The sequence below is a fragment of the Anastrepha ludens genome, chromosome X (assembly GCF_028408465.1).
Source record: "Anastrepha ludens isolate Willacy chromosome X, idAnaLude1.1, whole genome shotgun sequence".
NCBI classification, from domain to species: domain Eukaryota; kingdom Metazoa; phylum Arthropoda; class Insecta; order Diptera; family Tephritidae; genus Anastrepha; species Anastrepha ludens.
Genome location: NC_071503.1, coordinates 88,624,315 through 88,650,253, shown reverse-complemented (window position 1 = coordinate 88,650,253; position 25,939 = coordinate 88,624,315). Strand labels below are relative to the sequence as shown.

The following is a 25,939-nucleotide window of genomic DNA, read 5'->3' as shown; positions in this document are numbered from 1 at the left end:
ATTGTATGTGACATAACGATCTTGTTCAATCATTTCGCGCATAGTAACTTATTTTGGAGGTTTTTCGCAGAATTCGTTGCTGAGTGAACAACGGCCACGAGAAAACTTATTATATCAGTTTTTACGGCATCGAAGGATAGTGGTTAATCATTGTATAATGATTTTAGTTCTTCGATGCATTCTTGTCTTGCTAACCCATCTCGAAATGTGTTAAAAATAATCGCACGAAAATATTCACTGTTTAATTCTATATTATTGCGGAAATGATTTTTATAGCCAATGTAATTAACACTAATATAGCTCACACATAAAAACGTTCCGATTGCGTTTGTGGTAAAATATGTGATTCTCTCCAATGGAAACGTCTGATGGTATCCGACAATACTAGAAGTGCCCAAGGCCAGAAATAAAATGGTGGTGCTGGTGTAACTGTATTTTGTCCTAAAAATGAAAGGGTCAAGAGTTTGTATGCTGCCTCCGCATGACAAATGATTTTTTTTTATGAAAAGCTATTTTATGATATAAATGGGTCCGGAGTTTTACCATAGTCTGCCAAAGAGCAATTGGGTCGGGTGAACAAAATGTTTAAATATAAGTATATTTTTACAATCCAGTTCAAAGGTTAACAAACTCTACAGAATTATACATAGATATGTACATACATAGTTACTCACTTACCAGATAAGCAGTAACCGCAAGCACTTTCACCATCCGGATGCTTTTCTCGCATGTGAATCTCGAGTGTCTCCTGATATTTGTAGTGCCAATTACATTGTGGACACTTCAAAGTCTTGCATGAATTCCGTGTTGACATTTGAACACCAGTATTAAGTCGTGTTGAATTCAGTATCATTTCGCAGCTATTGAATATAAGAACACGAATATAACAACAAAAGTGAATATAAAAACATAATAGGTGTACAATATGACTAAAATTTCGACTAGATTTTGATTATCTACAACAATATTTCCAAATGAAGGGGAGATATTTTTTAATATACTTGTAGGCTTTTTTTTAGTGAGCAGGCTTTAACTTTGAATTTTAAATTAGCAAATTTCAATTTATTGTGCTACTTCAAATTATTGTGCTATTTAAATGAGTTTTAAACTAAATACTCTTTATATTGATTTCTTGTGATATTGCTTATTTAGCCACGTATGCATTCATACAATTTCCATCCATGAATACGTGCCCATACTGTGTATGTATGCATGCTCTTGTATGTAAAGTGTAATTTGCCTCTAGGATACGAGTAAGGCACTTTCAATGAATTCCTGCAATGGTCAATTAGAACGAACTTCATCTAACTCATTGCTTAAATGCTTTCATCAAATCAAACCATTCATCCATCGCTGCTACTTCTTCCCTTAGCGTGCAGTGCAGCGTGAGACTCCATCCCTATTTGCTTCTGGTCAGAGTAAGTTTTCGATTGCATCTCCAGGGAATCACGGTGATCCCAATACACTAACCCAACATAAAACCGCTGAAGCAATCTCAATTAAATCAAATACATTACCTCTTCCATAACAAAAATAAATGAACAATTGTATGAACCCGCAAATAGAAATATGTAAATATGAGTACATTGTATTGTTATAACAGCGTGTAATCTGATTCAGCAGAGCTCATATTGAAATTGACGTTGGTGCGGGCGTCTCATTAGCTTACTGATTTCTGAACTATGAGGCATTTACGCAGTCGAAAAGTATTATTATTAGTTATTCCTTTTATTACGGGCGTGTGTCGAGCCAAGTGGGACAGAAAGTAATATCTGCCACCAAAAAGCAATGAAATACAAATAAATCAAAAGTCGCAATTATAGTAAATATTTATGTAACCAAAACATAGCAACTTAAATTCATACATACAGCTATGCATGTATAAATAAAAGCACAAAAAACGAATTACGTTACAAGATTTATAGATCTTACACAGTTGCTTTAGATAGCTGCACTATCCGCAGATTGGCCAGTAGGTATACTTAAGTATGTCATCACTTTTTAATAAAATAAAAAAAGCCTCACTACGTCTATTAATTTCGCGGGATATCAGAATGAAAAAAAAAACGATATCAAATTTGAAAACAATTTTCGATATTAATATATATTTTGTTCGCTGATAGAACTACATATGTAATACTCATATGCTAAATTATTCTTATCAATCACTTCAAATTAGCTATCAAAAAAATCAAGTTAGCTATCAAAAAAAGTTTTCTTCTTCGTATATCTCATCGTCACAGCCTTCAGCGTTGAGGTAATTTTTGGTGAAAGAATTGTCCTTTGCAGTTATTTCATAGAGCAGCGTTGAACTTGTTTTCAAAATGTGGTAGAATTCTACACGTGAATATGTTGAATTATGTTTCGCCATAAGAATCTCTTCCAGCGTATCGAGCTTTAATTGTGACTTTTCTTCCGCCCACAATTTGTTAACGTTTGAAAATACCCGTTCCAGTGAAGCCCTAGTCCCGGCAAACACAAAATATATTCGACCAAACTGGCTATCTCACTGTAGTCACAGTTTACATTATGCAAATTTTTAAATATTTCTGTCATGGATTCGGAACTGAAACATTATCCCCTCTCCCTTTTTTAATTTTGTCGACGCAACAGTAATTCTCAATGTACAATTTCGCAACACTCAAAAGCTATGCATCACCGTTTCTCTGTCATTTCTTTTTCACCAATATAGGTATGTATTTATGTACATTAAGAATTGTATGGAAAACAAAGAACTTATACAAAGAAAAAAGTTTTTCTACAATAAAAAACGGGATTTGTATAGTTTCCGCGAGATAAGTTTCAAAGCTGATAAGAGTATTCCGAGAAAAAACGATAGATGAGATGCTTAGGTATAATGCATAGCATGTCATATTGTTACATAAGAAGATTGTTTAACAAAGGATGACTTTATTTTTTTTTTTAAATATTTATTTATTCATCAACATTTATTTTTTCACCTTCAAAGTAATATCCTTTAGATACAACCTTCTATATACGAATTTCCGATACATGATTTTTGGCATGGCATATCATGAAAATGAAAGCAAAGCCTCAGATGAGAACTCCCTACTCTAATGACGGCCACAAAAAAATCAACACACTACACATCATCCATAAACCTTCTAAAAGAACGAAATACACAACATCACATATAATATTTCGTGCAAAGGAAGAAAAAGGATTTAAGGTAAATCTACGAAATATGCATCACTAAGGATAACATTCGCTGACTACGGACATATAGTTACTGACATATATATAATATACATACTGACAAATTTTTAAAAACGGGACAAAACAACCTCTTTCTATCTTCTCTGTAGAGCTTGAACAAAGATATATACATATATACATCTTGTCGAGCTTACGTCACTGTAAAATAAAATTTGAACCTCCGCATCAGAAAAGAATTTTGCCCCAGTGCATCAATTGCCAGAAATATGGGCACACAAAAAATTATTGTCGCGAAAAAAGAAAATCAGTAATGGAATTCAAACGTAATAGTGGGATTGCATTGTATTTGGCTGGAAAATCACAACCAGCGATTGTTTGTGAGCTTGAGCACCTTAAAGTAAATAAAGTTTTTGTATCTCATTACTCCTTATAGTATCATCGCAAAATATAATGGAGGTGGTCATCAAAAGACTGCAACGTCACGTGAAATGGTTCCAAAAGTGAAGATACAACTTGAGCGAAATCCCTAACGAAGTGCCAATCAAATGGCGAAAGAATTGAAAATATCTGACCGTAACATCCGCCGCGTACTGAAAACTGATCTCAAAGTCAAGTCTTACAAGATCCAAACGGCGCATGATCTCACACCTAAACAGCAACGAGTCAGACTTGAGAGAGCGAAGAAGTTGCTTCACTTGGCCGAAAGCGGTCAGTTTCCGAACATTGTGTTTTCTGGGGAGAAAATTTTTCAAATTGAGCGTAAACTCCCAAAACGATAGGAGAGAATTTGAGTCATCGATTGGGCACCAGGAGGCAGCACCGCCACAGGTAATGGTTTGGGCCGATGTAAGCGCAGATGAGCGCTCTCCAATGCTTCTCATCGAGGCTGGCGTCAATGTAAGTGCGAAATATTATCGGGAAAGTTTTCTGGACGTTGCTTTGACGCTGGGGGCAGTCAAATATTTCGGTGGCAGACCATGGACGTTTCAACAGGACTCGGCACCGTCTCAAAAAGCTCGAGTGAACCAAGAATGGATAAAAAACAATGTTTTGTACCTCATAACGTCCACACAATGGCTCTCAAATTCACCAGACGCGAATCCGATGGGCCAAAATACCTGCAAGTCACATTCGGGCAGATTCGTTTCTGAGGCAAAAGATGGTCATATCGAGTAAAAGTAAATTGATTCTTAATTTTGTATTATTTTCACACATATTTTACTTCGAATTGAATAAAAGTAATTTTCCAAACTGAATTTATGGCTTTTTCAATTGGTGAGACTTCGAGTGCCGGGCCTTGTAGTATTAATATAAAAGATATACATTAAATGCGCTCTATGTAAAGAGAAGCACACCGCAAACTACAAAGGCTGCATGGTCTATAAATCCCTAGGAGTACAACATTTCCCAGCTCTGGAAATGCCTGCTCCACAAACAATCCAAAATTAGCACAATGACACAAGCGAACCCACCGGAAAAATCTCTGGGATTTATGCACAAGTAGTAACACAGACAACAAATAACAAAGTAACAAATAAAACAGATTCTATGCGCTAGAACGATGATATACAAGAATTGAAAACAACGATAAGTCACCTAATCAATCAAATGTTGAACATGATGAACATCAAAACACTTCTCGTCACCAAAATGGATGATCGAAGAAAATAACTTGACAAACGGACCAAGCCAACATATACTGGAAACTCAAAACTTCATCTGACAAAACAGCATTAAATGGCACTCATGGCTTATTGACTATTTTAGCTGCATACTGCCCACCAAAATTTAATATTAAAGTAAAGACACTTTAAAATTTATAGCTGCAGGTCATTTCCATGCAAAGAAAATGACATGGGGTTAAAAACTGACTTATACTAAAGGAAAAGCTCGACTTGACGACATCAGAAAATCAAACTGTGAATTTATAAGCACAGGCGATCCCACTTACTGGCCAACTTCCGTTAGTAAAGTACCCGACTTGCTGGACTTTTTCATAACAAAATCAATAAATTTAAAAATGCTGACAATGTAATCCTGCCTCGAACTTTCGTCTGACCATTCACCAATCATCCTGACAACTCCAAAACGCCTGCAACTAACATTTAGTCGGATTTCCTATAACTATCGAACAGATTGTGAGGCTTTAATGGAAATAATGGAGCAAAGCCTGGACAGGACAATCCCATTAAAAGCTGAAAACGATATTGAAACTGCAATAGCTTTTTTAATGACACAACTATTATGTTACTTAGCCGATCTACACCAACTCTACAACTCCAAACTACAAAGTATAACATTCCTGAAAAAGAAACTAAACCAAAAGAGAAAACTGAGCAAAGCAATGGCAGACTGCAAGATTCCCAGATGATAAAAAACAACTTAACAAATTAACTAAATTAGTTAAAGAACTATTCAAACATGAAAAATACAGAAAACTAAACAATTATCTTAAAAATGTTGGCGCAAAAAAATCTACAAACTATTCATTGTGGAAGGCGACAAAAAAGATGGTCGGAGCTACAATACACCTCCCACCAATAAGAACAACAAACGGACAATGGGTCCGAACATAATCGGAAAAAGCGAGAATTCTAGCTCAATATTTGAAAGATATATTTCAACATTAAAAAACAACAAATCCCCTGGATATGACGTCATCTCAGGAAAAATTGTAAAACATATGTCCGACAGCGCAATAATATATCTTAGAAACGTTTTCAACGTTGCTATAAAGCTCAAAGACGTGGAAAATTGAAGAAATTATTGTGATCCCAAAACTCAATAAAGACGCCACGTTTGCATCGTCACCAATAAGTCCGCTACCGGATATCAAAAATATTTTAGGAGCTATTCTTTACCCTATCATAACAAGAATGAATTTAATTCTTCAACATCAGTTCGGATTTAAACAAAAGCTTCTGGAATGCTTAATAATGACTTCAACAATAATCAAGTATGTGTGTCTGTACATCTTGACGTAGCTAAAGCCTTTGATAAAGTATGGCAACCTGAACCTATGAACGCAGGAAATCTCCAAGGCAGCGTATTAGGACCCACTCTATATCTCATCTACACCGCAGGAGCAGTCTGCAGAAAACAGCATGATTGCGACGTTTGCAGATGACACTGTACTGATAGCATCTAATAGACCCATATGTAGCACAAAAATATTCACAAAACGATTTAAACAAAACCCTGGATTGGTTCAAAAATGGAATATAGAAATTAATGGCGGCAAAACAATTCAAGTGAATTACACGAACAGAAAGGAAACAATAGACTCATTAAAGATTGGAAACTCTGACGCGAATACTGATACAAAAGCTAAACACTTAGGCATTACAATTGACTCTAAGCTCAACTGGAAGGACCAACCGATGATGAGAGAGCTTCCTGCTGCATAAAAAATGCAATAAGAAGATACTTAAACGAAAAAACTCACTGACCTTTTGTACGAGGGGCCTTTTATATGTCGGGATTTGGCAACCCTGGTGTTGCAATCTGGCAACTGACAGCTGTATCGCAAAGTTTGACATTTTTTGGCTTTTACGTACTCAGAACGTTTTGAAATACCAACGCTATTTGTGTTGTTTACAGTAACTTAAAGATTCATCTCGGTCCAAAAATGGAATTAAATCGTGAACATTTTCGTGCGATTATATTTTACAACTTTCGACGTGGATTAACTCAGCAACATTGCATGGATGAACTCAATTCATTTTTTGGCGATGAAGCTCCATCAAGGACCACTGTTTATCGATGGTATGGTGAATTCAATCGTGGTCGTAGTTCACTCCAAGACGAATTTCGTGAAGGTCGTCCAAAATCAGTTGTTGTTCCGAAAACCATTGATGCTGTGCGCGAACTGATATTGCAAGATCGTCATGTGACCTATCGTGAGATTGAGACAATCTTAGGCATTAGTGGGACCAGCATACATTCAATATTGCATAAACATTTGACTGTCAAAAAAATTGTTTGCCAGTTGTCTTCCAAGAAATTAGGAAAACCAACCGCCAAAGACGGATCACTCTTCACCAGGACAATGCGAGCTCTCACACATCGGCTCAAACAACTGCATTTTTGAGCACCCAAAACATCGAATTAATGGGTCATCCGCCGTATAGTCCTGACTTGGCACCGAATGACTTCTTTTTATTCCCGTACGTAAAAAACAAACTGAGAGGTCAATGTTTTTCGACAGCTGAAGAAGCGGTTGCGGCATTCAGAATGCATGTTTTGGAGGTACCTCATTCAGAGTGTCAAAAAGGCTTCGACAATTGGTTCAAACGCATGCAAAAGTGTATAGATCTTCATGGAGAATGTTTTGAAAAACAATAAAGTGATTTTCGATGATTAAAATTTGTTTTTGTTCTCTAATCCCGACATATAAAAGGCACCCCTCGTAATGTAATAATAAGAAATATATTTATGTACTTATCTAAATTATCAAAGCAGATACTTTAAAAATTAATTACATATTCCGAAATAATTCTGGAGAACAATGGCCTTTCCAAATATCTGTAAAACAAATTACTTATTGTCGTATAGACAGGTGTAATATGTTTTATGTTTTTTTGGAAGCAATGCAAAAAAAAAGCTAATTACCCACGGCACACGTAATAAGGATTATGATTTGAGGGCATGCACCTAGGATGTCCGGTCCCTTAATGGGAAGGTGCCTATGCCCGGCTGGTTGATCAGAGTAAAGACTGGCATCACCGTTATTCAAGTGATGCTATGGATAGGGCAAGACAAGAATACCATTGGGCTTTCCGACGTCTGTTACAGCTGCCATGTAAAAAAACGTAATTTTGGTATCGGATTTCTAGTGGGAGAGAGATTTTATCGCCAAGTAATAACGTTCACTCCGGTGAACGAGCGTTTCGCCATAATCCGCATCAAAGAGAGATTTGCCCGCTTGCCTTAACGAAAGAGAAGGATGATGCGACCAAAGATTGCTTCTATGAGCATCTGTAAAGCTCTTACGAGCGCTGCCCCTCCCACGACATAAAGATGGTGCTTGGTGACTTCAATGCCAGGGTGGACAAGGAGGGGATTTTTGGTCCCACAGTCGTAAAATTCAGCCTAACACAAAAAAACAACCGATAGCAGACAGAGGCCGATCGACTTCGCCACGGCCAGAAACATCTACCTGCAGCACCAAATTTCAGCATAAAAAAAATAAACGAAGCTTTGTGGCTGTCTCCATATCGAAATACGTTGAACCAGATCGAGCATTTTGCGATAGATGTAAGACACGCCTCTAGTGTTTTAAATGTATGTATGATCGGAAGACCCAACATCAACTCGGATTCTTATCTTGTTGTAGCCAAAAAAAATCGCAGCAAAAAATTTACATATATATGAAGCAAAAAATGTACAGAGAATGCGAAGATGCCCATTTCCCAATCGTTGACGACCGGACCATAGCGAGATGTGAATAGCGATAACGCGGCTGAAGGACAACGCTTCGAGGGCTGACGGACCGCCAGCTAAGCTATTGAAACATGGTAAGATGCATGCATCAGCTCTTATGCAAAATATGGCCGGATAAAAGCATGAAATGAAGTATGCTCTGCCCAATCATCTGCCAGGGCTGTCGGAGTTATTCGTTTAAGTCTTCGGTTTTGCAGTTCTGAATGTGGAATTTTCAGCATTTCTTCCTTTGTGTGTGTTAATAGTCTGTGAATATGAATGATGTCTGCATTATCGAATGATGTCTTCAATAATTTTAATTTTGAGGTCCCTGTCTATATAGGTATATCGTCATTGGTTATGAACCAGCCTGCGTTTGTGATACTCCTTAAGATTTTTGATTGTAGTCGTTGCATTATTTTAAGGTTTGATTTGCTTGCTGCTCCCCATAGTTCGATGCCGTATTTCCAAATTGGAGTTATAAGAGTTTTGTAGAATAACAATTTATTACCAAGTAAAAGTCGCGAGTCGTTTCATTTCTCTTTTGAAGTATATGCTCGTTGCAAGTCAGTTTTGCATGAATTATTATGCATAAATATTTGGCTTTTGTATCATATTTAATGACTTTATTATTTATAGTCAATATTTGTGTATCACACTTTTTGTTTGTGTATATTACTTGGATTGTTTTATCTGTGTTAACTTCGATTCCCTATTTATTGAACCAGGTCATCGTTGAGTTAAGTAACTGTTGTAGTTTATTTGTGGCAACATTTGTGTTTTTGTTAGAGGTCAATAAATCGGCAAAGGTTGCAATAATGCTATTGCTATTGCAATAATGCTACTTGTGCAGGGTATATCATGTGTATGATAATGTATGTAGAAGAGTGGCCCCAAAATGCTTCCGTGTGGAAAACCTGCTTGCATAAATAGTAACTCAGAGCATTCGGTCTGATATTTAACACAAAATATCTGTCATTCCGCAAAAGTACAATAGATAAAGATCAGTTGGAAGTATTTTTTTTTTTAAATTGTGCAATAGTCCGAAATACCATACACTGTCAAAAGCTTTAGCCACGTCAGCATAGACGCGACGCAAAAATTTTTGTTGTAATTTTTTTTTTTTGTATTTTGTATGGTACTCTGTGTACCTGTTGTATCGTTGAATGTTTTCGCTGAAAACCAAATTGATTAGAGGGAATGATGTCGTTAGCTTCTTTAGGGGATCAAGACTGTCATAAATCAATTGTTCGAATAGCTTCGACAGAATAGGCAAGAGACCTATCGGCCTGTATGATGAAGGTTCTGACAGAGCAATTATTTCAGAAACTTTCCAAGGCAAAGAGAAATATTTGAGTCTTATTGACGCGTTACATATATTCCTTAGATACTTAATTCCATCGTTGGGTAGCTTCTTTATAATTTGTCCATTAATTCTGTCGTAGCCTGAGATACTTTGTTGCTTATATTCTTAATTTTTGTCAGTATTTCATGTATGGTCACTTTTCTGATTATTCCATCTTTTAATTCAAGCTTTAATGCAAGCTTTATCCAAATGTGGTTTAGCCCACGCATTAATTTCAGTAAGAGTTGCCTGTTGGTGAAGTGTGGTTTTGTTAATGTTCTTCTTCGCTTTCCATAGTGAGAATTAGTAATTTTTATAGAGTAAGATAAGATAGGAGTATTTTATTTTCAAATTCCCTTAACAGCTGTTTAATATCTTAAGTAATCTTGTTTAAGATTGTTCTGTAGTCTGGATGTCTGTCCATTAATTCTGCCGTAGCCTGGGATACTTTGTTGCTTATATTCTTAATTTTTGTCAGTATTTCATGTATGGCCACTTTTCAGATTATTCCATCTTTTAATTCAAATGTATCAGATAAGCTATTTTGTTGCCTATTTCTTGGATTGCAGAAGGTAATTTTGAAGTGTTTCGCAAGTGTGCAAGCTTTATCCAAATGTGGTTTAGCCCACGCATTAATTTTAGTAAGAGTTGCCTGTTGGTGAAGTGTGGTTTTGTTAATGTTCTTCTTCGCTTTCCATAGTGAGAATTAGTCATTTTTATAGAGTAAGATAAGATAGGAGTATTTTATTTTCAAATTCCCTTAACAGCTGTTTAATATCTTAAGTCATCTTGTTTAAGATTGTTTTGTCGTCTGGATGTCTTGTTGTTTGTCATTGTTTCCTTAGTTTTTTTGTTTTAGTTTTATCTTCTGCCTAATGTAGTCCGGAATATATTCTCTTTTGGTTCTGTGTTTGACTGTTGGTGTTGATAAGGTTATTGCGTGGCTGATTGCATTGGTGAAAAACGCAATAGTGCCGTCGATTTGTTACTCAGTCTTAAGTGCAACATTGTAGTCAATTGTGCTTTTAATAGTTTCTAGGAAAACTTCCCAGTCTGTGTTTTTGTTGTATAATTTTGAGAAATATACTTGGAACTCAATAGTTGTTTGATACCTTAAAAATATTGGTATCTGATGACAGTTCGAAGTTAGTTTTAATTGTGAGGTGATTTCTATATAGGTACACCATTGTACATAAAAAAGTCAATAAAATCTGGCGTTTTACTCATATCGATAGGCCAGTAGGTAGGGTCACCTATAATTATGTAGTCGATTTTAATTGTTTGTATTGCATCTATTAGATTTTTCCTTTGGTGTGTGTCAGTCTTGATCCCCACGCTGTGTTTTTTGCGCTATAGTCCTCTCCGCAAAAAAACATGCTGCCGAGAGTTGTGAGATAGTTGAAGTATTGGGTCGTCGAGTTGTTGTGTTTCGGTGGACAATATTTCGGTGAACACATTTGGTCTTCAATTTGTAGCTTGGATGCTGTATTTTTTGTACGGGACCATTTCGACACATTTGGCTGCTTTTCTTAAGCCGTCATGTGCCTTTTTATCCGGATGATTGATGAAAAATATATTGTAGTCTGAAATTTGTATACAGCTTTTTTCTGTAAAAATTGTTTCTAAAACTATCTATATCTATTCTGTTCTCAACTAGGAAAGTTTGAAGTTCCAAACATTCTGATTATTTATTTTGTCCATCTATTTTCAAAACAAGCAGGGTAATAATAATCATTATGTTTGATGTTTGGGATATTTATTGCTTTATCATTTCTTTCATTTCTTTGAATTCGTTATTTGTCGGCGGAGAGTCAGTTTTCGTGGCTGCTACCTGTATAAATGTCTTATTTTATAGTTTGCGGTATGATCTTCTCTACAAAGAGCACATCCATATTTAATTTACATTCGCTGGTTTTGTGCTCTCCTGCGCACTTAACGCACATTGGGATTTTGGAACAGAGCTTTTTTGTGTGTCCATATTTTTGACAGTTCTTAAATTGTGATATAATTTTTTTGCGAGGTGGTTCAAAGTTTATTTTGCAATGTAACAGAGATGTTAAGGAATATATATTTTTGTTGTTTGGGTCTGGTTTGAATTCGATAGAAAACATTGGAAGAAGCATTTTAGCTCGTGAGTGCATGATGTTTTGGATATAAATTACCTCGTGGCCATGTTCATTAACCTCTTGAGTTATTTCTTTTATATCAGTTGAGGGGTGCATATTACGCAGAAATACATTAAACCCTCTTGTTTCCTTCGGTTTGAAAGTGTAGTAGTGCGTTGAATTCTCTTTTAACAATTTCATTAAAGATATATAGTTTACTAGATCTATGGCTAGTATTTTTATTTCATTCATGCTTAAACTCTTGTCTTATTTTATAGTTTGCGGTATGATCTTCTCTGCAAAGAGCACATCCATATTTAATTTACATTCGCTGGTTTTGTGCTCTCCTGCGCACTTAACGCACATTTTGATTTTGGAACAGAGCTTTTTTGTGTGTCCATATTTTTGACAGTTCTTAAATTGTGCTATAATTTTTTTGCGAGGTGGTTCAAAGTTTATTTTGCAATGTAACAGAGATGTTAAGGAATATATATTTTTGTTGTTTGGGTCTGGTTTGAATTCGATAGAAAACATTGGAAGAAGCATTTTAGCTCGTGAGTGCATGATGTTTTGGATATAAATTACCTCGTGGCCATGTTCATTAACCTCTTGAGCTATTTCTTTTATATCAGTTGAGGGGTGCATATTACGCAGAAATACATTAAACCCTCTTGTTTCCTTCGGTTTGAAAGTGTAGTAGTGCGTTGAATTCTCTTTTAACAATTTCATTAAAGATATATAGTTTACTAGATCTATGGCTAGTATTTTTATTTCATTCATGCTTAAACTCTTCGTTTCATATTTTACATGTTTGATGATATTTAGGGCTTTTGTAAGATTGTTGATATTTTCAACATTTTGAATTTATATGGGGGTGGTTTGGGTGTAGGGTTTTCCTCCGTTAGAGCTGAAGTTGTCCCACTGTCGTAATCTTAGTGATCCGTATAACTGAGAGGAGCGAATCGGTTTGAGTCACTCATTGTGAAGGGAGAACTTCGTGTGCGCTTTAGTGTAAAGTTTTCAGTATTTGCTTGGCTTTGCAATGTTGAATTACCTGTGGACATTATTGGTGTTCCTGATGAAATCACTGTAGTTATTATTGTGCAATGCAAATTTGAGAGCGCGGAGAGCGCTCCAAAGGCATTACGCTAGTGTTTTTGTAATTTTTTTGTATTTTTTTTCATTAATTTAATTTTTGTATTGAAAAACGCGTCCTCACAGTTCGATAGTTAGATAATTGCTGACAGACTGTCGCCTGAGCTATTCACACATAGTGGCGAGCCGCTGGTTAAGGTGCATGCATCAGCTTCTATGCAAAATATGGTCGGATGAAAGCATTCCTGCCGATTGGAAATTAAGTTAATTAATGCCAATTTTCACGGAATTAGTATTCTAAATATCGCGTACTTGGTTCTATCTAGGGTATTGTGTGAAAAACTGAAGCTCACCATATACCAACTGATTGGACCTTTTCAGTGTGGCTTCAGACCTGGAAAGTCTACCATCGACCAAATATTCACAATACGCCAAATCTTGGAAAAGACCCATGAAAGGAGAATCGACACACACCATCTTTTCGTCGACTTCAAAGCTGCATTCGACAGTACGGAAAGGAGTTACCTGTATGCCGCTATGTCTGAATTTGGTATCCCCGCAAAACTAATACGGCTATGTAAGATGACGTTGATTAATACTAGCAGTTCCGTTAGAATGGGAGGGCCTCTCCGAGCCATTTGATACCAAACGAAGTTTCATATAGGGTGACTCTCTTCTTCTTCTGTAACCTTATGCAATTTATTATAAGAGCGTACAATTTCTGGCGTACGCCGATGACATAGACATCATCGGCGTTAACAACCGCGGTGTTAGCTCTGCCTCTTCTCCGCTTATAAAACAAACAGTCCGCGTACTCGCGTATCGGCACCTACGTTACAGTTGAAAGTTATGATATTGAAGTTGTAAGAGCGTCCGTTTACTTAGGGACCCGTATTAACACCGATAATAATGCCAGAATATTTCTTGCCAACAAGTACTGCTTTGGTCTAAGTAGGCAATTGAGTAGCAAAGTCCTCTCTCGACGAACAAAACTAACACTCTACGAGGCTCTTTTCATGCCCGTCCTAACGTATGGTGTTAGAGAAAAAATTCTGCGCAAGATTTTTGGACCTTTGCACGTTGGCAACGGCAAATATCGTAGGGGATGGAAAATTGAGCTGTATGAGCTTTACGCCGATATAGATCCACTGCAGCGAATAAAGATCCAGCGACTCCGCTGGCTAGGTGATATCGTTCGAATGGATACAAACGCCCCGCCTCTGAAAGTTTTCGATGCGGTACCAGCTGGTTGTAGCAGAGAAAAGATCAGGAGGAGGACTTGGCTTCACTCGGTGTGTCCAGCAGACGTCGGTTATCACGAGAAAGAAACGACTGGCGCGCTTGAGCTTGGCCAAAATCGCGTAAGAAGTTATCACGCCAAAGAAGAAGAAGGAGAAGGCGACCAGGTTACAGATATATCAATGCGGGACATATTAATTACATATGATTTATTTGTGAGCAATTTTCACAAGTACCTCGTATTTTGGACAAGCACCTCGTAAAATGTAGTGCGACTATCTAAATTGAATTAAATTATTAATTAGCATAACACGAAATTATTCCACTTTATTTTTTAAGTGAAGCATGCAAAGGAATAGTGGAATCGACGTTAAAATGCGGGACATATTGGGCGTTTCACGGAACAATTTTAATAATTATTGTAATGCGGGATTTTAGCTGATATTGCGGGACGGTCGCGCACAATCAAGGACGGTTGACTGCTTAACTATAACTGCCTATAACTATAACTATAATAGTAACTATAATAAGTGTGAAACTCAAATCATCTATATTTTTTATAAAACTCGATTAAACCTGAAACAAACTGCTGAATACTGATTGCAACCGGAATTTGAGCTATATTCAAAGCTTTAAGTCTAGCTCATCGGTAAGGTTGCTTATTAATTGACTTCAAAGTTCCTACTAAAATCTCGGATAAAAGAACATAAATGTGGTAAAATGCAAAATGGTTGGTATTGTCACCATAAATTGCAGATATGTGAAATCCAAAAGATGAACTACGAGGAAAGCTAGTACTCGCCAACTTTTATTAGAACAAAACTTAGTTTAATTTCTGATATCTCACAAAATCATTACCATATATTTCTGATTTTATATAGACCATCCTGCAGACATCTTTAAGCTTATAAAGAATTAAAAAAAAATCTTGCAGTTCGTTTGCGTAGCAACAGTAACAGTCATTGATAGTACAGTAACAGATTTTAATAAGACCTGGACCAAATAATAATAATATTTATGTTGGACTTAAACAACGTGGAGAGCAATACGTGAACTAAATTTGGTCGAGTTTCATTAAGTCGTTATCGAGATACACGCATAGGCATCGGTCATTTCCAAAAACTTTTCTTTCACGTATTTTTCTGTTTGTTTTGTAACTTTTACCAAATTTTAAATATATCGCGAAAAATCTTTTTTGAAAATTACCGTTACGTGGGAGGTGGACATAGCCACTTACTGATTTCGCCTCTTAGTGAGTTTCGCTAAAATACATTACCTTTTTCTCGAGTTATAGCTTGTAATATTAGTACCTTGGATAAAGAGTACTATTTTCACCAAGTTTCATTAAAATATATTAATTTTTGTACGATTTATCGTGCAGACGAACGGACGCACGGAAAGACATGGCTAAATCAACTCCTCTAGAGCTTCTGCTAAACACGCGTTTTCCGGGATGCAGCGCTCATGAAAGTGGGAGGGGAAATATTAGGCGGAGCCAATATAATCCACAGCATCTTGCAAATGAAATTATTACCAAGGAAAAAGTTGCATGGGCAATAAGTCTTTCGTCTTTCCTGTTAAAAACTTTTGAAAGACTTTTGGATATGCACCTCAGAAGCTCTTTGGAGGGCTCTAGTATATCAACTGCACAACACGCATACCTTAAAGGAAAATCTACGGAGACAGCGCTTCACGAGGCAATCCGAACAATAGAGGGCTCTCTAGAAAGCAAACATTATACCATGGCGGCATTCTTAGATATAGAAGGCGCCTTTAACAATGTTAGTACAGATGCCATCCAACGGGCGTTGATAGACCTGGAGGTGGACAGTTGCATTAGTAACTGGGTCATCTCCATGCTAGAAACCAGGATCATCAAAGCTAATATGGGTAATATCAACATAACCAAGAAAGTCCACGGGGCACTCCACAGGGGAGAGTATTATCTCCACTTCTTTGGCTATGTGTGATCAGCAAAATTTTAATAAAACTTAATAGAGGTGGGGTAAAAGTGGTGGCGTACGCTGATGATGTGGTGCTAATGGTGTCAGGACTTTGCCCCAATACGATCAGTGGGATCATCCAAAGGGCGTTAGCCGAGCTTAACCTTGGGCCACAGGATGTGGCCTAAGTTTAAACCCGCGTAAAATAGAACTTATGCTTTTTACCACAAGATACAAGGTACCAACTTTTACCCTACCAAATATCAACGGACAAACTCTTTCACTATCACCCAGTGCAAAGTACTTAGGGGTAATTCTGGACTCCAAACTTAGCTGTAAGTTAAACGTCGAAGAACGGGTAAGGAAAGCAGAAATTGCTTTATATAAACGTATGCTTGGAAGAAGATGGGGTATTCAACCTAAGCATACATTATGGCTGTATAAGGCGGTTATACGACCTATTTTATAGTATGGTTCGGTAGTTTGGTGGAAAGCTCTAGGCAGAATGCAAAGATCAGCCTGTGCAATAACAGTCGGTGCAATCAGATCATGTCCTAGAGAGGCTCTCAATGCACTGACACACGTTATTCCCATAGACCTACATATAAAGAAGACGGCAACCATGAGTGCATTTAGGTTAAATGATTATATTATTGCGACAAGCTCAGTTAACCTCGGTGAGGACTGACTACATCGTCCCGATGGTAACGTTCAATAGGAATTTTGCCACACTCTTTCCATCTAAGAAAGAATGGAATAAGGGATTCTCTTTAAACAACTTCGATACCAAAGTCTATACAAATGGCAGTAAAATGGATTGTGGTGTTGGAGCTGGTATATATTCTCATAGACTTGGAATTGAAAATTCTGTGCGTCTCCCTAATACCAGCAGTGTCTTCCAGGCGGAAGTATTGGCAACTGGGTTGTAGGCTACTAATCGAAGATTTCTCTTTTAAGGGCAATATCGCTATTCTTTCGGAAAGCCAAGCTGCAATACAGGCACTGGACGCGGCTATTACAACCTCTAAAGTGGTGGAGCAAAGTAGGAATAGCCTCACCAACTTGAGTGAAAACCATAAAATAACCTTAATTTGGGTCCCGGGACATCGGAACATAGAAGGTAACGAAAAAGCTGATGAACTGGCAAGAGGGGGATCTGTTATTAACAGCGTTCTTGCAGTGCCAGTATTCACACCATTAGGTGCGGTCAAGAATGCAATTTCCCTAAAATACCTTCAAATCGCAGATTGTAGATGGAGAGACCAGATGAAATGTAAAATCAGCAGAACGTTATGGCCCACCTTCAACCTGAAGCAATCGTCCATTGATAAACATGAAACGAAGGGACGCCTGTAGACTAACCGCAGTCATAACTGGCTTCTGGTCTATCGGAGAACAAGCCGCCAAAATGGGCATCCCTCACAACACATACTGTCGTAGTTGTAAACAACCGGAGAAAAAGGAAACAATCTTCCATTTTCTTAGTGAATGTCCTGCCCTATGGAAGGACAGAATGTTAACCCTGAGCAAACCGCTGTTCGAGAGTCTCGAGCAACTGTCTGGCTTAGACGTCAACAACCTAATAAGGTTCCTAAACCGCACAGACTGGATATAGTCTTGCTGTAAATAACTGTTAAACAATTTGGTAACGAGGATGTGGCAACAAAATGGTGCGGAAGCGCTAGTTGGATTCTGAATGAATCACCACTCTAACCAACCAACCAACCAACCATGAGTTATCATTAGAAAACACCTAGTATATAATATCACTGAGAGCAATGATAGTCAGGATTCACGCAGCTTAATAATATGGGATGAGTGCACCTCGACCGATCGAAAAGGGAATGAGGGCAAAATATATGTTTTTAAAAGAGAATCATAAAAAATCTCAAGCATTAGGAAACATATTCAACAATTGCGGATTTGACTTTGAAAAAAGGGGACCAGAATGAGGTCTGACTCTGAAAAAACAAATTCTGTAGGTCCAAAAGTATTAAACGAATAAATATACATGAATACGCTTTAGTCATCAAAATTGGTTCAGGAAGAACAGATATACATATGTACATATTTTATTTTTGATTATAGACTCATCCTCAGCAATCAAACAAAAGACTTCAAAATGGTTGCTTGGGTTCTCTTCGACTGAACCAGCTTCAATATGTTTTATAATGGGCATCGTCATGCTATATGAAGTTTTATTCAAAATAGGTTAAAACTTTGGTATTTCTGTACAACACTTCCAACAATAAAAATGGTAACTGTAGCAAGGCATACCGTTTGTTTTTTAGTTATCAGTATTTTAAGATGCAAAGCCGTTTTCTCTGTGTCTGGTGAAGTGCTTAATCAGAACATAAATAGCAGATGGGTAAAAAAGTGGCTTCTCAGTGCCTGGTTAGCGAACGTCTGTCACTTAACGTCTGATAAAGTTTACCTGAGGATGAGATGCCTGTAAGCTGCCAACCGAAACAAAAACCGGCTTCCTAATTATTATAGGTCATTTGTATGAAATGATTATATGTCTAACTTGAATTTGAAAAGGTCGAGCCAAGGAGCACCAGGAGATTTGGTGGCTCCTAAAACACTCAGGCTAAAGAGCCCATTGTATTTAAAGCTCTGGAAACGGGGGAGGGAGAAAAGTATCAGAGAAAGAGATAGGGAAGAATAGAGACAGAGATAGAGATAGTTAGTCCTGTGAGAAGTTTCCAGATTCTTTGGCAAATCTGTAAATATTCTCCAGTTTTAGAGAACGAATATTACTCATTCTCATGACATCGGAACCCAATACTCGTAGCCGTGCTCTAGCAAAGGTAGGACACTCACAGAGAAAGTGCTCAGTGCTATCCGCCTCCTCCAAGCATGACAGGCATACCGGGTCCTCGATGATGCCAATGGTGGTCATATGCTGACCTCATGGGTTGTGTCCTGTAATGATGCCGACCATCAACCGAATGTCTTTCCTTCTAAGTTTTAGTAAAAAGTTTGACAGTTTTCTGTTCGGACTTGTCACAAAACACTTTGCAGTTCTGCAGCGTTCTAGACCGGACCATCGTTCTATATGTAGATTGCCTACATAATCGCTGATCCAATTCTTGATTCCTGCGGGACTGATTCCGATTATTGGCTCTGGCCCCTGTGGGTGCACCGCTGATCCACGGTTGGCCAATTCGTCGGCAATTTCGTTTCCTTTAACACCGGAGTGTCCCGGAACCCATATAAGTACAAGCCTGTTTTGTCTTGCGACAGAATTAAGCTTCTTCTTACATTCTTGAACAATCTTTGAGGTTTGCTTCGCGTTCTCCAGGGCCTTCAATGCAGCCTGACTATCACTGAAGACTCCAATCTGTTTCTCGCTCCATCTCCTCTCGATTATCCATTCGGCTACTTTTAGGATGGCAAAAACTTCTGTTTGGAAAACAGTTGCCATTCCCCCCATAGCATAGTGATACGTATTACTATCGTTTAAGTACCATCCGGCTCCAGACCCTATTTCATTCTTGGACCCATCGGTAAAGAAAATATCCGTCAAACCTCCCTGCATGCATTCTGGATTGCTCCATTGCTCACGCAATGGAAATCTGACATCAAATTTCCTTCCAAATGAAACTGTGGGTATCAGGTCATCTTTAGGTGCCAAAAACAGTGGATACTGCTCCGGCAGCCACTTAAAGATTTCTCTGTGTCCCGAAGTTCCATCTTCGTGCCTTACTAACTTACTGTAAGACTTTCAAAAGATTTTACTCGGTCGGCCAACCAGTGCTCTTAATAATTATTTTTATTCGGAGCTAGACATTTGATTTATCCTGTATTCATTTTAAAATATTGGGAAGAAGAAACGTATGATCTGATAGCAGATGTAACATGCAAAACGGCATACAATAATTGTAAACACAACTTAACTGAGTTGGAGTTTTCGTGTATCAGTTTTTATTAATTGTAACAATCGAATTAACCGGACTTTAGCTAACCAGGTCTTTGTGAAAATGAAATTGTCGTTTCAAATCATCATTCGATTAAGTTACGACCGGTTAAATACACTATTAACCGGACATTACGAAAACAGTCTCAAGTGAAATATTTTTGACAGCATTTATGATACCCGCGAACAAAAGTGTGCACAAGGGTATTATAATTTTGTTCACATAACGGTTGTATGTAACGGCGTAAGGAATTCCCACGATGAACAAATTTATTATATTTTAACGAAATGCTTCAAGATGAAAGAGCGCAAAATAAAGTGATAAAAATTTTAATGTAGCATGAATTGTGTACTATTCATTTAATATACCATATTATGTAATAACTAGTACAGATATTTTCACAATCACTCATATGTACTGACATCCGAGTGTGCCATTTATCATGGATAGTTCAAAGAAATTTATTTCTCCTTATAATTTGCCCGGAGGAAACCGTCGATGGAGAAGGGAATGATGATGCGCTGACAGTACCGTTGACATGTCATCAAAACTTCCAGCAGGAATGTATATATAAAGGTGTTTAAGTAGAATATTGTTGCCTGCATTGCTATATTAGTGGGGTGTGTGTGTGCTTGTAGCACGGCAAAACAAACTAAATATCTTACCGTGTGCATTCTACTCCCAATGGCCGCCCGTTCATGTGATCCGAGCAGGCGCCTATAGTAAAACTGGAATTGTTGCTAGCTACAGATACAACTGCTGCTGCCGCCGCAGCGGCAGCCACAGCTACGGCAGCAACTGTATTCTGTTGCTGAGATGCGGCCGCTGCGACTGCTGCTGCTGAGACATTGACAATTGTAGCATTGGGTGATGTTGTCGAATTCGCTGGTGATCGCATGATGGTACTGGTACCACTATTGCTGCTGCGTGATGGTGAGCGTTGCGGCGTTGTATTGGTGTTAGTTAACGTATGCTGGTGACCTTGATTGTGATGCGGGGAGGATTTCAGTTGCTGTATTTCGCAATTTTTATAGTCGTTATCCTTATAATCTGAATGTTCTGCACATTTCCCGTTTAACGCACCGTACTGCTGTTGATGTTGTAAGCTAAGATGCTGTTGTAGAAAGTCACTGATTATCCTTGCGCCTGTTTTTTGTGGATCTGTACTGTCACAGGTGGTAGGAAAGCCATCATTTAAAGCCACTAAAGAAGCATGCAAACTGCTAAGATTGTTTGCCGTGGGTGTCATTGATATTAGTGAAGGAGACGGGGAGGCAAAAGTGCTGCTGCTCATTGCCGCAAACTGCTGCTGCTGCTGATGAAAGTTAACTGCATCCTCTGAAAGCCGTGATTGAGTTTCGGATCGATCTAACTTATTGTCGTCCACCGTTGGAGAGTCGCGATGCAAATTCATGTGCAAAATATCGGAAACATTAGCTGATGTAGCGGTAGTCGAACCCATTTCTATATTTTCCATTTTAGTGACAGTACACAACGGCGAGCTATAACAGTCCTCACGATCCCCTAGAAGATTTCTGTTCCCTGTGTTGCTCGACCTATTATTTCTCGTGGCAGACGCCGTTGGTGGTGTTTCGCATACAGTTAATTTTGCCTTCAGGGTAGAATCCGAACTTGATCCGAACACAGTTACTTCAGTTTTAGATACATCTTCTGACTCATTTTTTGGCAGTAATGACAACGGAAATGATGAGGGTGACAAAAATGTTAATGATGAAGGCAATGATGGCGAAGATGTTGCTACTTTCGCTTTTGAGTCGTCCGTTTCTTGCGTTTCTACAGTGGCTGTTTTTAATCTATTAGTAATGATTATTGTTTCTTGTTGTTGATTTTCAATGGAATTGGGTTTACTGATTCCTGATGGATGGTTTGATACTGTAGTCGCTGTTATTACCGACGAGTCGTTGACAAAAGCAGTTGCTTCGTATCGAGGTTTTTGCCGTGCACATTCAGAAAGGGAGTTTACCCGCAGGAAATTACTATTGTTGCTACAATCTATAGTACCATTTGGCTCAAACGTGGATGCAATTTGTGATACCGCTGGTAGAGTCGCAGTCGCTGATCGCGAGCATTTTGGGGACTTTACCGATGATAACGTCAGATCTGTTGACATTGTCGTTGATGTCGGAGGCGACGTTGAGGTTGGGATTGACGCTTTCATTGATAACATTGATGAATTCGCTCCCGTAGTTGCAGTCATATCTTCAGCTATCTCATTTATTAGTTTTTTAACTGCCGGTCTTACCGTCATGGAGGTATCACCAGTATTAAATTCGTGAGTCACCACCTGCGATGTGTTCTCATTAAATTCAACATCAGTCGCAGTATTTAAATCGTCACTTTTTATAACGTTGAGCATGTCAATTGGCTCAAGAAATGATATTTCTGGACGCTCATCCATATTTGGCGGCTGAATAATAACACTCGAATATTCGCGATTTAGTAATTGCTGTTCTTTTGATTGCAAGGTTAGTTGATGTTCTGAACTAGCGTGTAATCTGAAAGATTTTGTATTCCCAAACGATAGTTTGCATATAAAACACATTAATATCGGTTTTTGTATTTTGGAAGAGCACTTCACGATATTGTTGCCGTTGGTACTGTCACTATCGTTGTCGTTATCGATATCGTTCGTGTTGCTACGTCGGCGTCGTTGTTGGAGCTGTAGTTCTAGCTGTGGCTGTTGATATTCAACATGAGTCTCGAACTGCGATTGCTCGACAGTACTGTTTTTGGCGATGGAGGCGGCAGTGGTAGCAACAACGGTGGCTGTAGCATCCTGAGCGCTCACTATTCGAAATGAATGAATACGAGGACTCGCGGTGGTTTTTAGAGGGCCGGCACTTTTTGGCGGAGCCTTTTGTTCACCATCACGGCTGCTCAATGCTTCCTTTGACGTTGAAGCTATGTTCAATGAAGTTTTTATTGATTTTGTTGCTGCTGCTGTTGTTTCTGATGTGCCCGTTATATTCTCTCCCACCTCACTTGCCGTTCCGAATGATGGCACAGTTGTTGTTGTTGCTGTTGCTGTTAATCATGGCCATGAAATTTAGAACTAAAAAATTAGTTTAAATTCCTAACAAAATGCGTATTATGAATAAATTAACTGAGTACAAAAATTGACTCAATAGCATAAGAGTAAATGACTAGGTAAATAATAATTTGTAAGAATTTTTTTATTTTTTGTTTCAATTAATATTGACGAATATACACGACATATGTAATATTAGTCCATGTGTGCTTCAACCTGATATGGAAAGGAAACTGCTATCTAACCAAAATTTATTAGTTCTTAACATATATACCTAATCTTTATCGAAATATTTAAAGCTATTAAATCTTATATTTTCACTTTGATACATACATATATTATTGATTGCACAGTGCCACAAAATGAAAAAAACTTTAATCCCAGGGGTCTCATAGTGTTTGTTTTATTATGGTTATGAAAAATAAGAAGACACTAATTACACAAATATTTGTATCAGTATTTTTCCCCATTTTGTATGGAACTTTGAAATTTTATGACAAAATTCATATCTGAAATCATCACAAACTGTCCTAAAAAATGTAGCTAATTTCACCTTTAATTTGAGTTATAAAACTTGAAATTTTGCAATAGTTTTTATTTTATAAAAGGATATTTTCTTCTTCGTAATATCTCGTGTTCAGTTTCGTCTAAGTTTAGACCTAGCGCAACCGAACAAAACTTCCGCCAAAGTCTAATGACGAACATAAAAGAAAAATCCGAATCCACCATTTTAAATGTATTTTTTTTTTTTTAATATTTCGAAAAATAAATAAAATAATTAATTTTAAATTTGCTTTTAAAGTTAGAGACTACGAAGCAGAAAATAATAGTTTTGAATTAAAATGTATGCTTAATAGTACCATGGCGGCCGCCGTAGTCGAATGAGTTGGTGCGTGACTACCATTCGCAATTCAGAGAGAACGTAGGTTCGAATCTCGATGAAATACCAAAATTAAGAAAACGTTTTTTCTAAAAGCGGTTGCCCCTCGGCAGGCAATGGCAAACCTCCGAGTGTATTTCTACCATGAAAAAGCTGCTCATAAAAAATATCTGCCGTTCGGAGTAGGCTTGAAACTGTAGGTCCCTCCATTTGTGAAACAACATCAAGACGCACGCCCCAAATAGGAGGAGGAGCCCGGGCAAATACTCAGAAAGGGTGTAGCTGCCAAATATATATACATATATAATATATATAATAGTACCATTGCGTCCATTTAAATTTTTTTACAGTTTTGCTTAGGAAACAAAAACTATTAAACGTATTTACAAGTTTTGTAACTCAAATTAAGGATAAAACAAAAACAATTTATAAAAATTTAAAATAGTTTTGGATGATTTCAGGCAAGGTTTCCGTCGAAATATCGCAGAATTTCATATAACATGGGAACTTTAAACTTGGAGGTGGCATGAAATAAAAACAATAACTGATACAAATACATGGTAAAATACGTATCTTCTCATTTTCCTTAAATATAAACACACAAAAAAAACTATGAGAACGCAATTCTATGTGTGTGTCAAGTCTAGTAATGTTTCTGGCATTAAGCGCCTTCGCGCACGCGTCGTATTATCATCGTCGCTACATTAAAACATAATGTAGTACCGATGACGATATGCTTGCATGTCCGCACACAATACAACTAGCTATAATCAAACTACGAGTTGTCAATATGTCGAACGATGAAGAGGAATTTATTTTATTGTATTATTAAAAGGGAGGCACTGCATCTAATATGCATCCGTACATTAGTAATTACCCAAACAGTATATTCTTCATTGCCACGAGGAGTTCCAAGAGGTTGATTACAAATTTCTAAGATTTTACAGGATGTCTAAAAAGGTTTTTAAAGAGCTTGTAAAAATTGTGAAGCCGGCTATCCAAAAACAAAATACTAGATAACATGCGCGAATGCATTAGCACGGAGGAAATAATTATGATTACGCTGAGGCAAGTAGCATTCGTTTCGAGATTTTGGTGTGGTGGACGGAGTACAAGAAGATGTGGATTTCAGAACTCTTCTCCGTAGGAAAAGCAGTGTCTAAACTTTAACAAAACTTATCCGTCACTTCTTTAACTCTTCTATTATAGAACACTGGGCAAACTTTTTGTTTTAACATAATATTTACATAATTATTACCATTTTTTTTTTTTTGAATTACAATATGTTTAAAGAAAGTTCATAGAAAAATTTTTAATTGCAGGCAAAACCGTTCTAAACCTTTTAAATAAGATTATTTCATTATTCCAAAAAAAGATTTGTATTGAATGTCAAATACATGAAAATCAATGACACACTACAAACATACAGGATATTTGACGACTCAGCGTCATATGCTGTATGTTTGCTTTGACGAGCGCAGGTAGCTGACGACCCGTGTGTCATTCTCATGTGCATTTTGTCGCGTACGCTACAGCACCCTAAGACACTTATTTCGCCCATGAGTCTCATAAACTGAATATATATATGTGTATATAATTGGCGCGTACATCCCTTTTGGGTGCTTGGCCGAGCTCCTCGTCCTATTTGTGGAATGCGTCTTGATGTTGTTCCACAAATGAAGGGATGTACAGTCTAAGCCGACCCCGAACGGCAAATAAAGGGTTTTCCAATAACAGGTGTTATTTTGTGTGTGACAGCAATATC

At 37.6% G+C, this 25,939-nt stretch overlaps 1 protein-coding gene across 1 annotated transcript; it reads right to left on the bottom strand.

The window, feature by feature from the left end:
• Positions 1-301: 301 nt before the first annotated feature.
• LOC128870333 (zinc finger protein 2-like) lies at positions 302-23,285 on the bottom strand. Its single transcript, XM_054112943.1, has 3 exons — positions 20,911-23,285; positions 679-860; positions 302-441 (listed from the first exon to the last, which is right to left on the bottom strand). Exons 1-3 carry the CDS (start codon positions 22,806-22,808, stop codon positions 302-304), a joined length of 2,220 nt encoding a protein of 739 aa, XP_053968918.1. The 5' UTR covers positions 22,809-23,285.
• Positions 23,286-25,939: the final 2,654 nt, after the last annotated feature.